This window comes from Biomphalaria glabrata, chromosome 16 (assembly GCF_947242115.1).
Source record: "Biomphalaria glabrata chromosome 16, xgBioGlab47.1, whole genome shotgun sequence".
Taxonomy (NCBI): Eukaryota; Metazoa; Mollusca; class Gastropoda; family Planorbidae; genus Biomphalaria; species Biomphalaria glabrata.
In genome coordinates, this window is record NC_074726.1 from 24,724,009 (window position 1) to 24,750,485 (window position 26,477).

At 38.6% G+C, this 26,477-nt stretch overlaps 1 protein-coding gene across 3 annotated transcripts in view; it reads left to right on the forward strand.

The window, feature by feature from the left end:
* Positions 1-26,477, forward strand: part of LOC106065158 (uncharacterized) — a 98,599-nt gene that overhangs the window by 63,189 nt on the left and 8,933 nt on the right. For 2 of the 3 annotated variants that reach the window (XM_056014223.1, XM_056014224.1), the window contains exons 2-6: positions 15,336-15,463; positions 16,668-16,792; positions 19,067-19,470; positions 24,314-24,367; positions 25,471-25,609. In XM_056014223.1, the coding sequence (XP_055870198.1) occupies positions 15,336-15,463; positions 16,668-16,792; positions 19,067-19,470; positions 24,314-24,367; positions 25,471-25,609 (850 nt within the window). Of the gene's footprint in view, positions 1-6,777; positions 8,183-15,335; positions 15,464-16,667; positions 16,793-19,066; positions 19,471-24,313; positions 24,368-25,470; positions 25,610-26,477 lie in introns of those variants that run through there. The other variant, XM_056014222.1, reaches the window with a different exon arrangement.

A 26,477-nucleotide genomic window follows, 5' to 3' on the forward strand; every position in this document is an offset into this window, starting at 1 on the left:
TACTTTTTTACTTTTACAATATATTTACATCCTTAAGCACTTATTATACGGTTCCAAGTGAAAGCTACGAAGACTGTGCTAAAGGAAATTTAATGAACCCACGGGAAACATTCGTCGTAGTTGAATGTGACCAAATATCTAGGTCACAGCTGGGTCTTCTCAAACCTTGAGATTTTCTTCAATAGTCGGGACTTTTAGACAAGACATTATTATAAACTTAAAAACGTGAACATATGAATTTCTGGGGTGAGGTGGGCGGCGGAGCGAATTGTTTTGCTCGCAAAGAACTTCCTGCAGAGAACAGTACCAGGCAAAAGAAGAAGAGCCGGAGAAAGCGATGGGAAGACAACATTAAAGAAAGTAACGAGCCGCCTGTCATTGAGTGAGATTCTAGTAAAAGCGAAAGACTTAAAGAAAAGACGGTCACCAGATCATCTGTGGTGCCCCAACGGGCTAAAAGTGAAGGAATTGTTTTGGGCGGATACACTTTTTCTAGTTACTCGCCCTGTTGAAAACAATGTAGATTTTTCTTAGTCTAACAATGTAGTCATTTCCGCCTGATCGTTTCTCAAGGCGAAGAGCTACGCAGTAGAATTCATTCGAATTTTTCTTTTCTCGTGCATTTCTTAATGCCACGTATTTAAAAAGGCGAATGTCTTCCAGTACGTGGACTAGGGTGGATGGTTGAATTTAAGGTGGTTGCGAAAACTCAGCTGTGACCTATATCTGTATAATTTACCACATCCAATGCACGTGGAAACCCTTGACTGCTGAGGGGTTGACAGAAGTTCAAGCTTCGTCCTCCGCTCTTTTCTTCGGTGGTAGCTTTTCAATGGATCTCAAATGTTTGTGCCGGGGTCATTTTCAAGTTTCTACAGCTGTCTCTTTGCGAATATACGTTACTTTGCTGTGTATTGTATTTTTCGCACTATAAAGTGGCTTGAAGTTGTTATTATTTAATTATTTAAAAGGATTTCCAATAGAATGGAATGGTTACAGGGCCATAGAGCTTTTTGCTGTTGTTGCAATTATCACAAGTTCAAACCCTGCTAATTCTCTGTGTCAAGCTTAACTAGATTTTGGATAGGATTAATAAATCTTCACTTTTTCGCCCTACATGAGGTTTCAATCATGATGTAATAATCGTCACCTTACGTCCCGCAAGACGTTTTTCTAAGACGTAATAATCGTCACCTTACGTCCCGCAAGACGTTTGGTCTAAGACGTAATAATCTCCATTTTAAGTCCTGCATGACTTTCGGCCTAAGATGTAACAATCTTCATTTCTGCATGAAGACTTCTGACATTTACAAGTCAATTCAACGGGGCAGTCTCATTTAATGGTTTATTAAAGTCCTTTCTCAATTACATCACTCCCCCCCCCCTTTCGCTCCCACCCCAACAACCGCATATAATTAAAGGCAAATATCATTCATCGATGCTAAAAAAAAATACACAATTCAGAATCCCTATTATTTTAATGAGAAAGTATTTATAGGTCTATATGTTTGTGAATAGCGCCTTTCTTTGTCTCTTTAACGTGCGGAAAGAGGTCTCACTTCACACTAGAAGTCATATTTTTATTCAGCTATAACCCAGAGAGACTCACAAAGTGCGAACCTTATCTGTCGATGCTGCGTAATCAACAATGAACACTGATATAAGTACACTAAGCTCAGCTCCGATAACATTCTTGATAAATATCATACGATCAAAAACACTACCACAACGCGCCATGTCTACAACAGTTGCTCACAACCTGTTAGTTTAGTCAATATTTAAAAAATAGTATTTCTTATAAGGCGATTGGTTAATTGAAATAATAGCGTTAAACTGATTAATGTAATATGTAATACAATATAAAGGCGCGGTGTCTGAGCGGTAAAGCGCTTAGCGTCTGAACCGGGGGTCCCATGTTTGAATTCAGTTGAAGACTGGGATTATAAATTTCTGGATTTTGGGCTCCTCAGAGCTATTCCAGCTCTAATTGGTACCTGACAGTAGTCGGGGCTAAATAAAGACGGTTGGTCGTTTTGCTGGCCAAGTGACAACCTCGTAAACCGTGGGCCACAGAAACAGATGACCTTTACATTATCTCTCCATAGATCTCAAGGTTTCTTATAATACCAGGTGGCTTTCTATTAAGTAGTATTTGACAGATAACTAGATACCAAGGGGGAAAACCGTAACGCTTATAGAAAAAAGATAATGAGACCGTTCTAAATATAGCATGATGACCCTAGATACGATTTATACAGAATGCTAGGCTAAGCCAGGATAAGTGTATGGATACTTCTTTTAACAGGCTGACAATCTCTTTTTGTCATTCCCTGGTGCTCCAGAAAACGTTGTTTCTTTTCGATAAATGCGCACCTTAAGTGCGGTCTTGAAATAGAAACATGTCGCTATGACGTCTGGTTGCCAAACAGCCAGGTAAAAATATAGAAACTTTGAGAATCAATTACTTCCCGCCCCCCCCCCCCCCTTTTACAATATGCGCAGCTCTGGATACAGCGATCACTTTCAAAGACACCATTATTCTTAACAGCCACTTGCTATTATAAGGGCGTCTTTGACTTTGTTGTTCAGACTGTGTATGAGATTTTTGTTTACGCAGCTAAATCTCTTTTGTTGTTGGGCTTTTAATATGCCTCTATTCAAGTTACACTTTCGGAGTGGAACCTGGGTGTGTAGACAGGGATCTTGAAAACGGCTCTAACGATTTTCCTAGAAATTTGACCAGTTTATGTATATCTTTTGGAAAATAATTACTAGCGCGGTGGCCACACTGGGAAACTTCTAGTTTGACCATACTATTTTTTTTTAATAAAAAAAAGAATTTAATTTCAATTTGGATATGGAACGAGAAAATATTTCATCTGAACGCCTTCGGGTATTTCCGCATTCAGGCAGATTTTGCGCACAGTCTTCTAAGTGTACATCTAAAGGCCTGCTATTAGAATATTATAAAGTCTTGTACATTTATACATTTGCTTAAGCAGGATTTTTCTCGGCGAAGGGGAACATGGGGCTGGTTATAAAATGTTCCTTTTTTTTTTTTTAAAAAATATCTAAAATTAATGAGAAATTAAGATCAAAATAATCGCTCTATAAGTTTAAAAAAAAATTATTTTTTGTTTACTTGTTTCAATATAAATCAGAGTTACCCATCACATGTGTCATGCATCCAAACCAAATATTGTCGAGTCAAATGAAGCCACAGTGGTTTCTTCTTGCAGTGTGGACAGGAGTTTCGAGGCGCTGGATGACACGGCGTGAATGTCCGGATGTGGTTCGCGGACCGTGGATTAGGTATCCCTGATGTGGATCTAGATATAAATATTTAATGCTACAGTAGTCAACAGTTTTATTTTCCTAAGTTTGACGTCTGACATAGACAGCATTGCATCATTCCAGTCTACGCCGATCCATTGCATTTTTTCTGTCACATAGCACCTTCCAGGTGTTCTTGGGTCGTCCCAGTTTCTTCCTGACATTTTCTTTCTTCTTTTCTGTCCTCCCTTTTCCCCCCACTTTCCCTTATTCTTTCCGTTTTCCCCCCCATTTTCCCTTATTCTCTCCCTTTTAAAAATTTGCCCTTATTCTCCCCTTTTTTCATTTTCCCGTATTCTCTCCCTTTTTTTTAATTTTCCATTTTTCTCTCCCTTTTTTTTAATTTTCCCTTTTTCTCTCCTTTATTTTCATTATCCCCCTTCCCCCCCCTCCCCCTTTATCATGGAGGAGATATTCGCTTCATTACAATATACAGTTTATTTTTTGTTTTCGGTACATGACGTTTCGGCGCAGCCGTTTTGACGCAAGCCTTTTGGCGGCGTGGAACATTTTGGCGCGAGATATAATTTGATGATAATTTAATAAGCACGTAGCTTTTATAACGATTTTTATTTCACTCTACTATAATATTGTGTGTATAGTAGGAATTCTAACACCATCAAGTGAAATTTCTTTTAAATAAGATTTTTGCTTATTTCATGAATATATAAGTCAGATTCTTGAATGGTAGTGACATGCTATCCTCTCCCCTTTAATTATATGTAAGTTCTGCTAAGCGCACTGCCTGACATTCTTCGATTTCTTTCCAAAAGACATTTTTAAAAAAGAATTGACATTAGTTTTATAAAACCACTGTTACATAAGATCTGAACGAAGTGGTCGTCTCCTTTCCACTAGGACTAAAACAGAAAGATTTAAAAACTCCTTTATCCCACTATCGGTCAGAGTGTTACAAGATCAGCTGTCGTCATCGAGAAGTACATAGAAGTCAAACTCATAAGGCGCTGATTGTGAATGTGTATGTGTATTCATCCATATTGTTTTTATAAAGTAGCTACACTGAGGTTGTCAATTGTAGTCAAACTGAATTTCCATTTGATTGGATCAATAAAATTATCTTATCTTATCTTATCTTATCTTATATCCGAACACGCTAAGATACTCTTAAAAGATATAGTTTGAGAAATTGGGTTAGAGTTAGGGGTGATTTGGGGTGACCTCCCCTTGACGCAGGTAAAGTCAAACAAATGAAGACAAAACCAGCACCGAGCACTGGTCGTTGGCGTCATGCGTCTGGCGATTATATCCTTTGGATTGGTCATTACCTAAGACACCTATCCCGCGCCCTCTCTTCTGGGCACATTTCACTCCTTGTATATACTCTTTCCTCCATCCCTTCCCTCTCTCGCGGGTAAGACGATAAACTGTTTCTAGCACTCCTCTTGACATCATTTCATTTTGTTTGTAAATTAGTGTCATACCTTCAACAAACATTTTTGAAAATAAAAAAGTGCCTCTTAATAAACAGACATATACATAAGCCTATTAAAGAAAAGTATGAGAAACACAAACACACATTTACATGCAGTAAATGATAAGTCACATTGATATACGAACTTGTTATAGTTCACATCATATAAGTTTTGATAGCAGATATAAACAAAATAATTACTCAAATAACTTATAATATAATGTACAGAAACTATTGATGTTTTCCGTTTGAAAATGTGTTTAAAAATGTATAATAAACAGATTGGTTTCACTATATTATACCAAGATAAATTAAGTGTACATTCAACCCCTCCTCCCCCCCCCCCCCCGACCCCAAGAAAAACAAATTGATAATTTGGACTATTTCATGCACTCATACTGTGAAGCATGGATGGTATCCTGGTTTTGTGTACTATTAGTGATTTAACAAGAATTAAAAAAACAAATGTAAATACCACCCCTTTGAAACCGTAAACCATATCCTCTTTGAATGCCCCTCCGCAGACCCTACTTCCACTACAGCCCAACATAACCAACACCCTGTATGGCAGTGCTGAACAACTGAAGAAAACAGCACACTATTTTTCCTTCGCACAATCTGCAAAAGAGCTGACAGCTCAGCAGCAATAAAGCTAGAAGAAGAAGAAGAAGAAAATACCAAAAAATAAGGAACAATAATATCTCTTGTTCTGTACATGAAAAATACGTTCAACACAAACACTCATACAAAACATAGATATGCCTCATTCTTTTAAAAGAAATAATACAATGAACGTAATCAATGTGACCAAAACATTTCGCGCCAAAACGTCCCATGCGCCAAAACGTCCCATGCGTCAAAACAGCTGGGCCAAAACGTCCTGCTTCGGTGCTTCTAATTGCCAAAGGGTCACAGACTCTTTAATTTTTCTCAGCGTTGACTCCCGAAAGCTTTTCCCGTGTCTGGGTATAGCTGCAAGACAGCAGAGGTTTGAGTTCAGAGTTTTCCTTCTGCTATGTGGGTAACGAGCCAACCCTAACGAGCCCCAGTTTCTCGACTTTGTCCCTTCTACTGTTAGTGAAAACAGCTCATCCGAGACCAGTATCTGAGCAACACGTTTGCAGCCGAACATTCCGGAATCACATAGGTCTGACCAGCCACATAAGGAGGCACAAAACTCTAGTGAAAAGCTGCCATCCCCCCTGGATGACAAAAGTGGTTATCATCAAACCACGATGGACGAACTACATATATAGAATATATTATTAAAAAAAACTATTTAAAAAAACAGTTTTTAAGATTAATTAGTTGGGTTTTTTGTGTGTAATATGTACCTGAATGATTTACGGAGCTTGAAATAAAAATTAAATGACCTTCATTCTCGCCTTCCACTTGTCTAGATTAATTGGTATGTCGATCAAAGGTTCGATAGAAAGAGAGATAGATAGATAGATAGATAGATAGATAGATAGATAGATAGATAGATAGATAGATAGATAAATAGATAGATAGATAGATAGATAGATAGATAGATAGATAGATAGATAGACACACAGACACACAGATAGCTAGACAAGACAGACAGACAGACAGACAGACAGACAGATAGATAGATAGATAGATAGATAGATAGATAGATAGATAGATAGATAGATAGATAGATAGATAGATAGATAGATAAATAGATAGATAGATAGACACACAGACACACAGATAGCTAGACAAGACAGACAGACAGACAGACAGACAGATATATAGATAGATAGATAGATAGATAGATAGATAGATAGATAGATAGATAGATAGATAGATAGATAGATAGATAGAACAGATAGCTAGACAAGACAGACAGACAGACAGACAGATAGATAGATAGATAGATAGATAGATAGATAGATAGATAGATAGATAGATAGATAGATAGATAGATAGTGAATGGATCAATTTATATGGGAAGTTTCAGCCGGTTTTTTTTTTTTTTTTTGGAGAGGGCTATAGGCAGAATCGCAAACAAATAAACAGATCTTCGGACATTAATGCTTAATTACGCACACAACTATGAGGCCATCACTGCGCAGTGAGAACCGTTTCGGGCTCATAGGATGAAGGTCAGGTCCATCAGAACTCTAAGCCCATTCGACATGGTTTATCATTCGCTCTGTGCCGTTCGTGACAGATACAACACACTATACCAGGGGGATTCACTCTGACATATAGTTACTCATTGTGCCTTTATGTTCACATTCTAGAGATTCATGGATAATGCTCCTTCGACGATTTCCCGCACATCGGTCATAATGTATTGCATACTAGATTGATTATATCCGAATACAACTTTGAATATTATTTTCTGTTGGTTTAATAGGCATGTTATATTTACATATTATTTGCCCTATTTACGAACTTATCAATGCCGAAATTGGAAAATAGTGATTTGTGTCTTCATCAAGGGATTAATATAAGGTCGTGTGAAATTCATAACTTTCTCAAACAATTATTGATAGAAAAACGTGTACTAGTTATCTGTTGTTTTGTTTTATTGTATTGTTACTTGAAAGGTGTGGAGGCCAATTATATAGTGTACAAATATGAGCATATAAAACGTAAAGCGTAATGACAGTTGCAGAATAGAGCACAATGCACATACCTCGTAGGTAATGGGAATAAAGTACCCTGGATTAAGCAATAGTGATTACATAAATGTGTACACATTTAGGCCACACAAGAGCCGGTGTTTAGGTATAGACAGGTGGAGGCAAGGAGTTAATCTCATTGCCCTACAGGCTGAATATTGGAAGGCGCAATGAAATACACTTGTCATGTGTGTGACAATTTCACTTCAAAACAACACCGTGGCTACATCTGCATCTATAACACAAAAGCAAAGCCCTTTTTGCACACGAAGCGAATGATTATTTTATGATCATTTGTGTATTTATTTTTTAAATTACGCGGCGTGTGCAGAAAGTCTCGACGAAGCAACGCAATTCTTCACTACTTTCTTCCGTTGTTGAAATTCATTTAAAATTCCATGGATTTGTAATAAAACTGAATCTCTGATTTCAAGTACAGTTGTTTTTAAGTTTGTTTTGATTCCAATTAAGAATGACCGGAAGTGATTACGCGAAGTTGACCCAAGAACTCTCCAGGGATGATAGTCAACAAATGTCGGATCAGAATCTAGAGAGGAGCACCTCCGAGGAAGCCGCTCCAACGAGGAGACAAAGCTACGCCGATGACACAAAGTCTTGCGAGAGCCAGACGCTGCTCTCACGGTCGTTCAGGGCGTGGACGCCGGACCTGCTGCCCGAAAAAAAGGGCGTTTACGTGAAGCGCTCTGTCAACGTCCACCGAGGGACGCCAGGGCGGGCTCGCTGCAGGCCCGGTAACAAGGTCAAGGATGGGTCCATTTTGAATGTAAGTTGTTGGATATTTTTATAAAGAGCGGTATAGACTTCATTATCTAGTACTAAGTGATAAAAGACTCATAGGTACATAGTTTAGCAAAAAAATCTTTAATTCGGTTATAGGTAAGCTTGGAGCTGACCTTTTGCAGTTTACTCTATTTGGTACCCTCCTTAGTAGTTTATGGAGGTGCAGATGAGGGAAAATAACATTAACATAACAGTTTATTATATAGTATATTAATATTATTAGTATTTTGTCATTACATTTAAGTTATTTTCTGAGCCCGCGATGTACTTATTTTGAAATATTCAGAGCTTTATATATGTGCTTGACATTTTGCATGTATATAAACTGGCGATAAAGCTATCAACTTTAGATGCAAAGCTCGTTTTTTGTATTTGTGGAAAATAGGGGTGGGCTTAACTTAATTTTAGAAGTGATAGAAATCTTAAATAAATTTAACATTCTGCTGATCACATAATCACCCTAGTACACATAATGGGATGCAGTTATAAAATAAATTGTGTTTAGATAAAAGATATAATTTTTAGGCTCTAGGGATACTTCTAACGTAGTTTTCGCTAATAGCTATACAAGGACTCCTGGTGAACTTCCCTATTGCTATTAGAGCATGGAATGGGTTGCCTGAGTCAGCCAAACCAATGATTTGGCAGAGTTGAACTCATGGATTAACATGCATGACTAGATTGACCTGGGACGTAATCATCTTCTTTTTTTGAAGCAACGTCTGTATTTTATAAGATAAGATAAGATAAGCTGCAACGGTAGCCGGTTAAGGACAGTTAAGGTCATTGGTTATAAGATAGGTCGAAAATATTTGTACTGAATTTTTAGAGGTCCTAAAAGGAAAAGCCGCTATTGTATTGAGGGAGAACGAGAGAGAGAGAGAGAGAGAGAGAGAGACAGAGAGAGCAAGAAAAAATTGAGAAAAAGAGAAAGAGAGAAATGGAGAGGTAGAGAAAAGAACGAAAAGAAAATCGAGAGAGAAATAGAGAGAGCGAAAGAGAGATCGAAAGAGAGAGAGAGAGGAGAGAGAGAGCGAAAGAGAGAGCGAAAGAGAGAAAGAGAGAGAGAGTGAAAAAGAGGAAGCGACACAGTGAGGGAGATTGATGTGTTCGTAGTGGTGACAACTTAATGTGGTCTTCACTTAAGTATCATGTTTACTTTACATTTACTAGATATTCTGGCCATTTCTGGCATTAAAAAGTGTATATGAATAGATCTACTGATCAATATTTGTAATTTAGAAGGACTTTCACGTTAATCCCGTTAAGTTGCTTTCTCCCTCTTGTGTATGATCAAATGTATGACGTATTGAATGACTACAACAAACCCGCAAGGGCCGCGTATGGGGTTCAGTTTTCTTTCCCCGTCAAGCATGATTTCACCTTCACCTTCATCTTCACCATCGTCTGTCTGGTCATGTCATCGAGGGTGTCATTACTTTTGCCTGGACCTGAAAATGGCTCTAACGATTTCTCTGGAACGTTGACAGTTGCTGTATCTTGTTGGGAAAAGAGTTACTTGCTCGTTGGCCAATTTGGGAAAACTCTAGTTTTACCGTTTTAATTTATGAAAGGATAAAATAAATAAATCTAAATTTGGCTAGAGAACTACGACTGAAAGCAGTAGTTTTGAAGTGAGTTATAGCCCTTTATTGCGTTTTACATTTCGTTTTTTTCGTGTCTGTTTCTACATACATATGAACTTGTTGAATTGAAATAGCTGTCCATAAAAGTTCATTTTTATTTCGTTTCGAGATTTGTGCAAAAGGGGAATAGACGCTATTAGTTTTTTGTGGTCTGTCAGTCCGTCCGTCCGTCCCGTTTAGATCTCGTAAACGAGAAAAGATATTGAAAATCCGACATCATATTTTAGATTTTAGACCTTTCAAATTTCTGATTCAACGGCAACGTTTTTCTTTTCTGAAAGCGAAAACTTCAATTTTTAAAATCAACTATGCAAGCAAAAAAAAAATAAATATTTTTTTTTACAACTATTTACTCTTAATAGGAACAAATACGGGAGGCTAGTTAGTAAGGGAATTATCAATTTACCATATTTTTAACACATTTATTCTAACGTTTTAGATTTTTTTTTTTAAATTTTTACACATGTATTGCAAAGTTATGTAAGTTCTGTCATACTAACTACTACATTTACCAAAAAAAAAAACATGTTTATTATTTTTTAAATAGAAAAAAATCTGTTTAATTGGCATATAGTGTGTACATAGTTTAAAACAACATTTAATAAGTAGGATTTTCATATTATCGCATCAACTGCAGCGCTATGCTACTGATATGCATCACTTAATTAAAGGACAGTTATAAAAAAATTTTTTACGGAAATGTTTTTTTTTCTTGAGGCCTTGATTAAGAGATTGACCCTTTACAAAAACAATTAGATCAATTAGATAATCAGTCCAGGTTCACATCTAACTTCACCTTCACTTTCACCTATCCCTTTGTCTGCTGGACCGTTGGGGCACCACACAAGATCTGTCAACCTTCTTTCTCCATTCTTCTCGGTCATTTGCCTTGATAGAATTTCCTTCTGATATTCTTTCTGAAAATATTAAAACATGTCTTTTACCTGACTGGGTGGACCACTTCGGGGGCCGATTTCGAGTTTGTGGTTCCACACAAACTGTCTTTGTAACCTTTTTTTTTGTCGGCTATGCAGCCTGTGTTAAGCGTGTCAGGAATTTATATGGCCCTGAGACCGAAAAGGTTTAGACATCACTGTCAAAATAGGACGTTTACAATTTTTTTTTTCGAATGTATTTAACTGGATTGTGGTCGGGTCTTGACCTAATTGTTCAGGACATCTCAACCGTTAAATGTACCACTTACATTTCTTCTGAATGGTAAAATACGAAATCACTCAGCTTTTTAAACGTCCTTCAACATTGTGTAGATTGCGCGCTTAAATGTATTTGTTAGAGATAGAGAAAGGAGGAGGGTGAGAGGAAGAAGGGTAGAGAGGAGAGGAAGTTAGGGAGGAAGGAGAATGAAGGGAGGAGGGAGAGAGAGAGAGGAGAGAAAGAGGAGTTAGGGAGATGTCACAGAAGATGTGACAAAGAGTGGAAGGAGAGAGGGAAAGAGAGAAGTAGAAAAGGAGGGAGAAAAAAGGGAAGGAGAGACGGAGGAAGAGAGGAATAGAGAGAAAGAGAAAGAGAGAGCGAGGGAGAGGAAACAGAGAGGTGGAGAAAGAGAGATAGAGAAGGAGGAAGAGATAGAGAGATGGACAGAGGTAGATTGGGAGAGAGAAAGGGTTTCTCTACAAGGAAAAGTGTAGCCCAACTTTTGTGACCTACTTATTTTTTAGCTATATCATGTTGACAAGGCCACTGTGACATACTCTAGAGGAGGTCAATTTAAAACATAAATTTGTTAGTTGTTTAACTTACCTCTATATTTATTATTTTTGTTTATTTTACACCTGCCAAGGGCTCGTATTCCCATGTTTTTGTGACATACTCTACAGGAGGTCAATTTAAAACATAAAATTTGTTAGTCGTTTAACTTACCTCTATAGTCATTATTTTTGTTTATTTTACACCTGCCAAGGGCTCGTATTCCCATGTTTTTTGTGTTTTTTTGTAATCGTTGTTTTAAACCCAATTTACGAGGTGCCAACTTCGGGTCGAAACTACTTCAGTTTGTTATACTAAACATTGTACCTCCCGGGGGGCTTTTCAGTCGTGTTGTTAGAGCTAGGACATTTTTGTGTGTGTTTTTACAACCTTACCAACGACAGAGATTATCAACATTAATTTTGTCAATTTCAGTGCTGCCAACTAAAAATGAGAATCAGTTTTATAGACGTAGCTATGCATTGTGCTGAACAAAAAATAATGTTTTCTTTTCGATTACTTGTTAACATACAATATTTTTCAATGTTTATATGTGTCATTCTGTTTACCGCGCACAATAACAATGAGTTTTATAGTTCTTCCTATGTTTGTTGTGAATATATTCCTATGCTGAAAACATTTTGATAGCTAGATTTGTTTTTCTAGATTGTATGCGCGGTGGCTGAGTGGTGAAGATTTGGCTTCCGAACTGAGGGCTCCCGGGTTCAAATCACGCCTTTGAGTCCACCCAATTCTAATGGTACATGACAATAGTTGGGGAAAAGTAAAGACGGTCGGAGGTTGTGCTTGCGACATGACACCCTCGTTAAACTTGGGCCACAGAAACAGATGACCTTTACATCATCTTAAAGGTCTTAGAGGGGAACTTCACTTTATTTCTAGATTAGTCATTTAAACAGTTCATGTGTATCTCTTTGGGTTTCGATAGAGTTGCTACCGCTTCGCTATATTCCTTTTTCTTCTTTGTCTTTTTACTGCATTTTATCGGTTTGTTAACTTCATGTAAACGTGATATATATATATATATATATATATATATATATATATATATATATATATATATATATATATATATATATATATATATTTATACAGAGTACAGACAGTAGTTACTTTAAAAAAAGTTACGTTTTTGTTTAAGTACTTTGTTTGGCTAATTTAACAAGCTCACAAGCGAAATTTGAGAATCACTGAATATTTTTTAATTCCACTGATTAAATTTCCAAGATAAAAAAACGGCATTAAAAAAACTAGGCAGCTAAAAGAAACGAATATATTTTATTAAAATATTTTTTATATAAACATGAATTCAACATTTATATCAAAGTTTTAACTCACGTTTGTAGTATCCGTTATTAGATGTGCCAGGAAAAAAAATTCTTAGAAATAAACACAAAATTAAAGTTGGCAGCAGTACTCTAAGGCATAGACAACGAAATGGCAGCAAACTAGTTCTTCTTGTAGCCACTAAAACAATTCATTGTCGTCATTTAAAATATAAAGGTTCTTTATTTTGCAGCTTAATCTATTATGATATTATCTTATAAATTACAGACGCCCTTCAAAGGATAGGATAAAAACGTCTTTCTCGTATTCATGTGACAATCATGCATGTTAACTGGAGACTGCTAAGTCGTTGGTTTTCTTGACTGATTAGGGTAACCAGTTTCATGCTCTAATGACACTAGGGAAGCACTTGTAAGAATATGTCCTAGCATATGGAATAAGAAATGTGCCATTATTAAAAACGCTATTTACATTTATTAAATGTAAACCTACTAAAATTTTTGTGTGTACTAATTTTCGTCGTATTGTGATCTTGGGGGCTGAACTTTATGATTACCGGCCTCAAAAATGTTTGTAAAAATGTTTTACATGTTTCGAATGTTCCGTCAGAGGTGAAGATAATTTACTTCCAAGACCAAACCTCCCGCAGGATGGCAGCGGGCTGGGTATGAATTAAGGACCATAGAGAAGTTCGAATAAAAGTCCAGCGAGCATACCGCACGGCCAAGAATCCACCATGTAACTAAATTACACATCAGTATCATATCAGTAACACGTCAGTAATACTTAAGTAGTTGTTACATAGTCCCAATGACAACCGGAGCTTACAGTTGACCTATGCACATTGATGTTCCGCCTTGGGGGGAAGTGGGTTTTCCGATGAACATAGAAACATATTGAAATAAAAAATAACAAAATATAAAAATACCTAAAAACGAGGAAAGCTTATTTAAGGGGAAGAACTCAACATTTACAGCTACATATCTCAATAATGTAGAATTTCTTTCTTTTTTTATATCAAACAAAATCAATAAATAACCAATAAATAATTTTCTAATTGGTTTTCTTAAAAATTGAATCATGCTTTGTTTGGTCCAATAAATTAATGTATAAAGTTTCAACTTGGATCCCAGAATGGGAGAAATGATGTGTACATCTGGCATGTTTCATGAAAAACTTCTTCAAGAGATGGTAGCTATGTTCGCGTGATATACAATTCCATGATAATTAGTCTCTTTAGTCTATCTGAGAAATAGGAAGACGGGAGACCGTTTAATTTTTTCTTCTTCTAGAACTGTATCCTGAGTGAAATGGCTGTACTCTGTTGCTGATTCTTCAGCTGCTTCCGACTTATTGTTGTCAGTATGATTTGGGCAATGAAAGTTAGCACGACCAGTGTTCCACTCTATTGTTTATGACAAGAATATGACCCGACAGGAGCTCCGTACAACCTTTTGTGTACGAAGGTGTGAGTGTATTCTTTGTGGATGTGTGTATCCCGAAAGAAAATTTTTGATTTGACGTTTCACCATTTTCAACCCCCCCCCCTTCCCACCGCTTTGGATTCCGCCCCTGTATTTGAACGAAAATGTATGAGATTGTGTAGACACGTGATCTATATTTCTTCCAAGTAACATTATATATTCGTTCACGTGTTGTTCTAGTAATCTGCGAAAAACAAAATATTGCTATGGGATATCTACCATTGGAACTGTACAGAAAATTCACACATCAATAAACAAAATGGCAATTCCTCGTATTCAGAACGAGACAACTGGAGAGCAGGGGCCTAGCTAGGAATTTTCCAACATTTGGGGGCCCCTGTATTTTTACATATTTAATATTTGATGTAAAAAAAAACCCACTCATTTGGGGGTCCACTCAAATTCTCCCCCCACCCTAGCTACGTCACTGCTGGAGATCACTTACAAAGGCCACGAGATACACGATTGAGACCAAAAGAATGCCCCCCCCCCTGCCGAGGATAAACGTAGACGACGAAAAGAGAATCTAACTCAACTGCGGACAATGGTTACGTCAGCGTAGGGTTAGGCAAAATATGTAGGTCGCAGCTGGGGCTACGTAACCACGATAAATACTGCACTACTCGTTAATCTTCAAAAAGACAAGCCGTATATATTAATCCTTTAGAAACCTTCGACACCAATACCAAATATCTATAACCTTTTTTTAGATTCAGTACAGTACATTCATAACATTTCACCCTACCACTGTGACAGTATTGTCACCAATACTCTGTATACTGTAAATGAGATCGTAGAAACCGTGGATATGGATCAAGAAATTCCCTCTTCAGTCACGTGACTCTTTGCAAAGAAAGATACACTATCCCAGAAGACATGAAAAGCTACAGAGATCATACCTTGTTGAATGTAATGTCATTCTTTAATGTTTTGTACAGTTAGAGATCCTAGTTTTATCTTCAACTGATGTGTTTTGTGTGTTGTTGTGCAGGTCCTGGCCGCCCAGACCCTGAAGATAGCCAGCATGAATGGCCTGGGTGAGCTGGACAAGCTGGAGAATGAGCTGGAGGATGAGATCAACTATGAGAACAGGTCGCCAGCCAAAACCGCCTTTGGGAGGTAAGAATTGGATGTTTGGTCTTTTGGCGATAGGAGATTTAACACCAACGTAACATTGTTAGAAAACCAGTTTGAGATATTTACGACACTAGTGTGAAATCTTTACACCACCAATATGACATCTTTACACCAGTATGACATCTTCATGACGCTAGTATAACATCTTTACATCACCAATATGACATCTTTACACTAGTATGACATCTTTACACTAGTATGACATCTTTACACCACCAATATGACATCTTTACACTAGTATGACATCTTTACACCACCAATATGATATCTTTACACCAGTATGACATCTTTACACCACCAATATGAAATCTTTACGACACTAGTATGAAATCTTTACACCAGTATGACATCTTTACAACACTATTATGACATCTTTACAACAGTATGACATCTTACATCAGTATGACATCTTTACGACACTAGTATTACATATTTGCACCAGTATGACATCTTTAAGACAACGGAATGACATCTTTACACCAGTATGACATCTTTACGACACCAGTATGACATTTTTACACCAGTATGACATTTGACGACATCAGAATAACATTTTTACGTCACCATTTAGACACCATTGCTTTTGGAAACTAGATCTCACCAAAGATGTTTTATTTTAATTGTTTAACGTATTTTCATCATCTCGAAAACCACACATCTTTAATCTTTCCTATTTTTTTCTTTTATTCACTGTGGAAATCAATAATTTCATTAAAGAAAGCTCAACTTTTAAAAATCTTGTATGAATTGGGTTGAAGGTTAAACTGAAACTTTATGATTCAGCTTCAAGTATATTAACTTTAAAGTCTAGTTGTTCCCCCCTCATTTGCAATGTTATGACCCCAATGTTTTATTTATTTTCATTATTAATAGGCTAATGCTTCGACTCTATTTTATATCATCGTCTTTATTTCATGTTCCTCAATATTATGTCTTTTTAAAAATGTCATGACCACGTGAATTACGTCATTGAAATACGTCATCGAAACACGTCATCGAAATACGTCATCGAAAAACGTCATCGAAAAACGTCATCGAAAGCCTTGTTACTACTTAATGTTGAGTCCCTAAAATCTTGTCATCATCCCCACAAACACCTTACATCCACCCGCCTCTCATTCAGATCAATGTCCACATGACCCTACTCACCACCTCCCCACCCCCCACCCCCCTGCATCATCTACAGGTTCCGACGCGAAGGCTACCACAAGCTCCACAGCAAGATGGTTCTGTTCATTGTGGTCTTCCTGAACGTCATCGACTGTCTCATCGTCATGGCAGAGCTCATCTTAGACTTTCACAATGTGTCAAGTAAGTCTGGCTGGTGGCTGAGGGGTAGAGCGCTACACTGGTTTGGAAAGGATCTCGTATATGAATTACGTATCAACTAAAGTGAATGGACTTATCAGTGTGTTGTATAATTTAGTATAAAGAAAGATGCAGTGTGGTGAGATAATGTATATTGTCTCCTATTAACAGTCAGTCATAATACAAGAGTTGTGGGGCGCGGTGGCTGAGTGGTTAAGCACTTGGCTTCCGAACCTGGGGTCCTGGGTTCCAATCTCGATGAAGACTTAGATTTTGAATTTCAGGATTTTTAGGGCACCGCTAAGTCCACCCAGCTTTAATGGGTATCTGATTCTAGTTGGGGAGTGTAAGGGTGGTTGGTCGATGTGCTGGCCACATGACACCCTGCTCATTAACCATTGGCCAAAAAAAAACATGACCTTAACATCATCTGCCCCACAGATCGCAAGGTCTGTCTGAAAGGGGAATTTTACTTTCTTTTTTTTTTGTACAATACAAGAATTAGATCTAGTTAGTAGACCAATGTAATTCTGTTTCTTACTGTCGAAGAGTCAATTAGTAGTTAATAAGTACTAAACTAATATTTACAATAAGAGAAGTTATAAAGCTTATTACAATAGAAGATGTTATTTTTTTGTTACTATGGGATTGTGTGGTTATTGCAATGCTTGTATTTCTAGAGACACAATAACATTGTATATGTCAGATATGTTAATGTGTTGCGGTTGTGTATCGTGTGGTGATTATTTATTCGTCAGTCTAGATTTTAAATTTTGAAAGATGAATAATTTGGCATGTTCTAAGTATTATTTGACCTAAGAGAGCACAGAACAGAAATTCTATGTAGAATCTGAACTATGTAAATAACGCTCTACTGTGAACTGTAGTACGTACAATAAGGCGTATTCGAAATATATATGCTGGGTATTAATTAATTCAAATTATTCATTGATATAATAAGTAAGGCCGACTGAAATGAAGCTCTGATTATCCTTGACTATTTAAATATTGAAATAAAATGGAATCTCCATCAAATCAGCTCATTAACTCAGGAATAAGCTCTTCCACAGTTTAAAATTCTAGCCAAACTTAATTCCAGAACAATTCCTTCAATTGGAGGCCTCCAGATAAGTTAATAAAAATGTTAAAAATCAAAACGTTAATTATGCCCCCTTTCTCATTTCCGATAGAAGTGACGCGCGTGCCGCCAATTTTTATGTTGCTATGATACCGAATAGCTCATTAACAGTTAGAATGAACGCGCATAGATAAGTAACACTTTGTTTTACTCAAACACTGAAGACTTAGTACAAGAATAGTACATACGGTAGAATCCTTTGCGGACTACATCGGGACGCGATCGTCTTGGTCTTAATAAGTGGCTGGTCCAAATAACCGGATTCGACTGTAGTTGGTAACCCTTAAGGTAGAACGACCTTGAACTATACCTGTAGACAATGAGAATTATTTGGTAGAACGACCTTGGACCTTGAACTATATCAGTAGAAAATGAAAATGCATTTTGTAGATCGACCTTAAACTATAACAGTAGAAAATGAAAATGCATTTTGTAGATCAACATTGAACTCTACCAGTAGAGAATGCGAACGTATTTGGTACAACGGCCTTGAACTAAACCAGTAGAGAATGCGAACGTATTTGGTACAACGGCCTTGAACTAAACCAGTAGAGAATGCGAACGTATTTGGTACAACGGCCTTGAACTAAACCAGTAGAGAATGCGAACGTATTTGGTACAACGGCCTTGAACTAAACCAGTAGAGAATGCGAACGTATTTGGTACAACGGCCTTGAACTAAACCAGTAGAGAATGCGAACGTATTTGGTACAACGGCCTTGAACTCTACCAGTAGAGAATGCGAACGTATTTAGTACAACGGCCTTGAACTCTACCCCAGTAGAGAATGCGAACGTATTTAGTACAACGGCCTTGAACTCTACCCCAGTAGAGAATGCGAACGTATTTGGTACAACGGCCTTGAACTCTACCCCAGTAGAGAATGCGAACGTATTTGGTACAACGGCCTTGAACTCTACCCCAGTAGAGAATGCGAACGTATTTAGTACAACGGCCTTGAACTCTACCCCAGTAGAGAATGCGAACGTATTTGGTACAACGGCCTTGAACTCTACCCCAGTAGAGAATGCGAACGTATTTGGCATCTCTTCTGGAAAGGGCTGGACTATTTATTTTGTTTTTGGCTCCCCTACTATTAATGTAGATGAATGTATACGTTTCTTTTGTGGTGTCCACAGTGAAGGAAGAAGCCAAGAACGACATGCTGTCCAACTTCATGAGCCTCATGATGGACAAGTACAACGGAAGTCTCGGAAGCTTGTCCAAAAAGACGGATGAATCACACGTCCTCCTTCAGCACATCCTCAACGCCACCGTGGTTTTTGATTACAGCTACCTCCCCGTCAACAGCACCGCCGAGCTGGTCACCAGCTGCAACAGCTACTTGAACAAGACCCAGACCACCGTGGTGCCCAATGCGAACCAGCCCAGCGCGGACCAGCTTGGGGTTTGTTTTGGGGGTGTGCCCTACGAGAAGCCTTTCATCTTGGAGAAAGACGGCCGGATGTCACTGTCATTGATTGCAGTGGGGCACAAGCTTCATTATATCAGTATAGCGATATTGGCTGTGCTGGTCATTGTGGTAAGTAGTTCATGTCTGATCCACCATATTCAATTCACCATGTCTTATCCACCTTGTCTGATTCACCATGTCTTATCCACTGTGTTTGATCCACTTTTTGATCCACTGCGCAAAATCCACCGCGTTTGATTTATTGTATGATCCACTTTGCCCGATTCTCTGTCTGATCCACTGTGGCTGACCCACTGTGTCTTATTCATTGTCAGATCCACCGTCTTTGATCCACTGTATATTCGACTTCATCCTTTTCAGTAATACATTTTGCCACAAAACCCAGTCATTAACCTAGTCCATATAAACAGATTTACCTCCCCTGCCCTACAGACTGCAAGGTCTGAAAGGGGAACTCTATTTAAAATATACATTTTTGAAATGTGGAGGTCCCCTTTAAGGGCGAGACCTGGATGGCCGCAGAGTTTTGCACTAAGTTATATACGGCAATGGTAATGCGGCAGCCCTGTTGCAGCTTGTGTAGATTGATGACTGTGTAATGCCCAAATTGTCTTCGATGTTGCTCTATGTCAGCGTTTCTCAACCTTTTTTTTGGTCGGTGACCATTTTTACAATCCTCCACTCTGCCCCGACCCCCCGACCCCCCTCCCGACACACACACATACAGCAATAGAAGAGTAGACAATAACATATTTTCGATGGTCTTAGGCGACCCCTGGCAAATCGTCAATCGACCACCAAGGAGGTCGCGACCCACAGGTTGAGAACCCCTGCTCTATGTTGTTTATATTGCTGCTACGTTACTTCTTCCCCGAGGAGGCGCGATGGCTGAGTAGTATAGCGCTTAGCTTCCGAATTGATGGGTCCCGGGTTCGAATCCTTTTGAAGACTTGGATTTTTAATTTCGAGATCTTTAAGGAGCCTCTGGATCCAGTTAACTCTAAGGGTTACCTGACATTAGTTAAAGAAAAGTAATGGCGGTTGGTCGCTGCGCTGGCCACATGACACCCTCGTAAACCGTGGGCATGAGAAACAGATGACCTTCATATCATCTGTCCAATAGATAAAAAGGTCTGAAAGGGGAACTTTTACATTTTAGTTTTCTCTCAGAATTTGATAAACTTGAAAATAAGAAACTGAAAATGTGTTATCCACACAATCCTCAAGTAATGCAGTTTAACTTAGAAATGTTTAAACTGTTATGGAATTGCAACCTGGCCTGATAGAGGTAGACACTCTCTTAGCAAATAATAAATATGGAGTACACTAACAATATATAGTTATCAGTTGAAGACTTTTTCTGTAACATTATCATAGTTTTTTAGCGATAAAATCCTACAAATTGTCTGCATAAGCAAATCAGCTGCCAATAGCTTCTGAACTAATGGGTCACGAGTTTGAAAGCCGCTGAAGAAATGGATTTTTTTAAACTTACTCGGTTTCTCTGTCCCGGTACAAAGAATGGCCTGACCCCTACCAGGAGTCAGTTCTCTTTCTACAATGTCGTAGCTAGAGTAGAGGAGAGGGGGAGGTCCAAATTTGAAAGTCCCCCTAGGCCCCCACTTGAGGGGCCCCCCAAATTAGTGTCCGAAATGTGTTTTTACATTAAATATTACACCATTATCTCATGTTATGATGTCGAATGTCAAAATGCAGAGGCCCCTAAAGAGGTCAAGCCCCCAGGGCCCCCATATTCTTAGCTACGCCACTGTTCTTTTATACTATGCCCCGTGTCGTCCGCTGGGCATCAATTGGGGGGAAAGGCGGTTGATAGTTGTGTTAACACGCCCTAGAAGCATATTCTTTTAATCTTTTAGATCAGTTTTCCTAAGAACTGTTAGCGGAAACTACTTTCTACTCGGGTAAACTAATACATACCATTGTGTTTCTGATGCGTTACTCTTAGGGAACGCATTGTTTAGTTCTTCCTGTTGACTGGGGGACGCTGAAGACGTGACTGTAAAAGGACGCGACGAAGTCTGTCATTAGTCAAGTCTTGTCTGATACACACTTTTGTGCAGTGAATTGAAGCTCTGAAAGAAACATCATTGCCACATTTGGCCTCGCTCCTCCTTCTTATTGACGTTAACAACAATTCATAGGCGTCTCCCTGTGTTAACATTGTGAAGGGGACCTGAAACAGACGTCTACTTACTTTACTTAGAAAGCTAGAAAGTTATGCTGCTGTCGCCACGTTCTACGAGGCAGCGGGTGGTCAACGTTCTACGAGGGCGAGGGTGGTCACTTCACGAAATAGGTGTCAGCTAAAATGCTCTTTCTTCCCTAGTGCTATTAGAGCATGGAATGGGTTGCCTGAGCTAGCCAGGAAAACCAGTGACTTGGCAGAATTTAAGTCATTGGTTAAAATGCATGACTGAATGCATGACGCGTAGGACGTAATCATCTTCTTTTTTGAAGTAACGTCTGTAAGATAAGATAAGATAAGATAAGATAAGAGGATGTCTCAGCGAAATTCTAGTTGTAGAGATAAACTACAAATGTTTACAACCGTAGTCTGCTTTACTGTTGCTTTTATCTCCCTTGGGAATCAAAGAAAGCTATGGACGGGAAGAAGCATTGGTCTCAGCAAATGAAAGCAGTAGCGTAGCTAAGGTTGGGGGAGGGAGGTCCAAATCGAAAATTCCATTCGAGCCTCTACTTGAAAGGTTCCGCAAATGAGTGTTCAAAAATTATTTTTACATTAAATATTACGCCATTATCTTATGTCAAGATGTCAAATGTTGAAATGCAGGGGCCCCTAAATAGGTCAAGCCCCCCCCCCCAAGCCCCAAATCCATAGCTACGCCACTGAAATGAAGCAAAACGAGCCAAACATGGCTAGTTCTTATACAACCAAAGTGAACGCCCCCATTACCTTCCTTGTAAGAACGGAAAAAATCGCTATTTCCGCTTCCACCAAAGCAAATGCGTTATTTAGGGGCGGGAACGTCTCTCTGGAACAGGCTCCCCAGATGCCGCCTTTAGGGTCGATAAATAGAATCATTGTCCGTTTGTCATCGTCAGCCCATCGTAGAAATATTCGTGGCCCTGATATGACACTTTCACAGGGCCACGAGCACTGCTAAAGCCGTCTCTAGGGCTCTACCATAGCAAGAAATAAAAAGTTTCTACGATATTATTATAGTCGTTCTAAGACTGAAGGAGGCCAACTAGATCTATACGAACGACCTGTACGTTCCCCGTTCAGACCTTGCGATCTACAGGGCAGATGATGTAAAGGTCATCTGTTTCTGTGGCCCACGGTTAACTAGGGTGTCATGTGGCCAGCAGCACGACCAACCTCCTTTACATTCTCCAACTAATGTCAGGTACCCATTAGAGCTGGGTGGACTCAGAGGCACCCAAAGATCCTGGAATTAAAAATCCCAGTCTTCACCAGGATCCGAGACCTAAACCCGGTTCGGAAGCCAAGCGCTTTACCGCTCAGCCACCGCGCCTCCGCCTTTGACTGTAAAGTATCGTAAACGTTTGGGCGTTCTAGTTTGTCGATATCTCAACATGAGTCTCGAGGATTCACAAGTGCGCGCGTGCAGAAATTTCGATAACTCTAGAGTACGAGATGTTATTTCCCTATTGACGTGTCGTAAGCGTTGCTTTCAGACCTGGCACTTTTTCCCCATTGACATCGTCTGCTACAGGTAGCCTCGTACATCCTACTATTAAATATTTAATTGCTCCTTGGGTATTGACCCAGAAACAAAATGATTTCATGATCGCTACTCTTCGTCAAACAGAGGGGGAAATATGTAACTGTCAATAGCAAGGAAATTGAAGAAGAGTTCAGCCCAGTTAAACCCGGATAAGATGGTGGCTGGCTGGTTTTGGACCTAGCCCAGTTAAACCCAGCCAAGATGGTAGCTGGCTGGCTTTGGACTCTCGACACTATGGTACCATGTCAAACTCTACACGCTGCCATCCCGCTTTGTACTGCCGGGGGGGGGGGGCGAGGGAAGGGGAAATTAGGTCAGGGCGTAATATATAAAACTTAAACAAGAAAAACTATTTTTTAAAAAACCTAAAAAAACAAAAACAACTTACGTTAAGTTAATTATATAAATTAGTTTGTATCATTCATGTAATTAAATTTGTAATAGATCTAGACTAACAATAATAAAGGGGGGATGTATCTGGTTGAAGGTTTCAGTGATCGCTTTTTAAAATGCATTATATAAACAAAAAAAAGTTGTACGACTTCACTTCAAACTCGAGGGCGCCTGAATTTTCAAGTGCATATACTAACCACTGTGCCAGCGAAGTGCTTAGGAAAATATAATTTTTTTATAGATATCTTTGGTTAGTTTTAAACGACTACGCAATTCTTGACACTAAGTATAAAAGGGGAATTAATTCAGCTTATACCATCACAACTATCAAGTAAAATTTCTTTCCTTTGTTAGATACCAAACAAAATAACTCAATAGTTGTTTACTTGTTGGTTAGTGGTACTTATTTTGTCAGGTACAAGAAATAATTGTGCGAAATTTCAACTTGGTCCTAGATTGGGTGTGGGAGAAAGAACGGGGTACAAACGTTTTTACCAGACAGACAGACAGACAGATGTTGGGCATGTTCATCCATAATGTCTTATTGTCTGTCCGTCTGTTTGTCAGTCTCTTTCCCCTTCTCTCTTTCTGTCTCACACGCAAATACAAAGTTATTCTTAACGTTTTCAGGAACATTCATTTCCCTACCTTAGCTCTTCTTTACTCTGCAAGGCGTAACATTTCTTGTCTACATTTCTTTGTTTTCTTGGAGTCCTACAAGCCATCTGTTACACAACAAAGATATAAGCGATATACATTTATTTTATAACAATAAAAGTTTGGATATTTGAATACGCTAATAAGAGTTATTTTTCGCTTGTTTTCAGCTGGGGCTAAAAATTATTTGTTCTGGAAAAAGGTTTTTTAAAAGTCGTATGCAAGTAAGTATTTGTTTTGTACTGTAAAGTGTTAGAGGCTATAATCTTTTGTTGTAAAATGTTTTACAAGTTTCGGATGTTCCTTCAGAGCTGAAGATAGTTTACTCCCTAGTCCAAACCTCCCGCAGGACGACGGGGGATGGGAGCGGGCGGGGTTTGAACCCGGGACCACCGATAAATGCAAACGACAGTCGAGCGTGCAAACCGCACGACCAGGCAACCATATAGAGAGTTAGAGGCCATAAGCTAGAGTGTTAAATGCTGTAAACTAAAGTGTTACAGGCTGTTAGATAAAGTGTTAGAGGCTATAAGCTAGAGTGTTAGAGGCCATAAGCTTTAGTGTTAGAGGCTATATGCTAGAGTGTTAGAGGCTATATGCTAGAGTGTTAAAGGCTATAAGCTAGAAGTGTGTTAGAGGCTTTGAAGCTAGAAGAGTGCTAGAGGCAATGAGCTAGAAGAGTGCTAGAGGCTGGGAGCTAGAAGAGTGCTAGAGGCTTTGAGCTAGAAGAGTGCTAGAGGCTGGGAGCTAGAAGAGTGCTAGAGGCTTTGAGCTAGAAGAGTGCTAGAGGCAATGAGCTAGAAGAGTGCTAGAGGCTAGGAGCTAGAAGAGTGCTAGCGGTTAGGAGCTAGAGCGTTATTGGTTATCAGTGTTGAAGCTGTAAGTTAGATACACATTCACGCAAATTCACAGTGCTGTAAGAGACCCTAAGCTATTCAAGATATGGGGTTCAGATATAATAGGATCATTGCTAAATATTTCTTTAGGGCCTTAAGCGATAGTTAGTATTACATATGGGTAAATCCGACCCATATGAACACTCATACACCTAAAGAATATTTTACCACAAACGCACGGACACACACAAAAACACACACAATTGTAAAACATACACAACGCCTAGTGGTTTATAAGCAATAATAAAAAGCATTGCAGACTTGACCTTGAAATATTTCTGCACGTATTTTGACCTTTTCTTTTGAGGGTATTAAGCGAAAAAGAGCAGCCCTGGTAGGAAGTCTTTACCTCCTATCTCTTAATATCTCAAACGAGCTTATCATTTCTCTCCCCTGACTTGATTGTTTTGTTTTCTGACACTCGTTTCCAGGTTTTTGATGGTATCATTGTGTTGATCTCGTTCATCCTTGACCTTGTCTTCATCGAAGGTCTTTCCAGTCTGAACACCAACGAATTTGTGATGATCTTGACCTTCTTACTTCCCTGGAGGATCATTCGAGTTCTCAACAGTAAGTGAACGTGTCTAACGTCTGATATAGTTAAGTAAACCTGCCGAACATTGATCTAGAGTTTGATCTAAGTTTATACGGTCATCAAATGGGTCTTGCTGTTTTAAAAAACATGCAAAATATTTTTTTTTAAATAATTAACAAAGGTTATATAAGGGAAAGAACCACACAATTACTGCCATATATCTCAATACTGAAAATGTATTTCCATTACTCTATATAACGAAATTTATTAATTACCGCTAATTAATTAACTAATTGGTTAACTTTTCTATTGAATCGTGTATTGTCTCCGATATTGAATAATTGTGCAAAGTTTCAACTTCATCCATGAATGGGAAATAGGAGAAATATCGAGTACAAGATTTGTTCCAGACAGACAGACAGAGTGAGTTGATATAAGCTCTGTAATAAAAAGTCATATTTATGTAATACAAATCATGTTTAAAAAGTGTTTCATTATATATTTATGTTCTATTGTGGTGTAGCTCGGTAACCGTGATCCCAGGTTTAAGAATACGAAGCAGGGCCCACTTAAAAGCACTCAGGTTGAATGTTAAAAGAAAACAAAGTGTCATTATGTTACAATACTGTATGATATATATTTATATATTTTTCTTTCAGTGGTCCCTGTAACCCCATTTCAGTTATGAGCCCTAGCGCAATGAACCCTATCAAGCGATGGTGGCCATGCCACTGGTGTTAGTTTTAGTTTAGAAAGGAAATGATGCCATAGTTGGCCATTTAAGTGGGCGGGACTTGAGAACAGGAAGTGAGTGAAAGGTGGAATTATGGGATGAGACAATGACGCGTAGAGTGAGACAGTATTGGCAGGGAGATATAATATTCATGTATTGATATCAGAGTT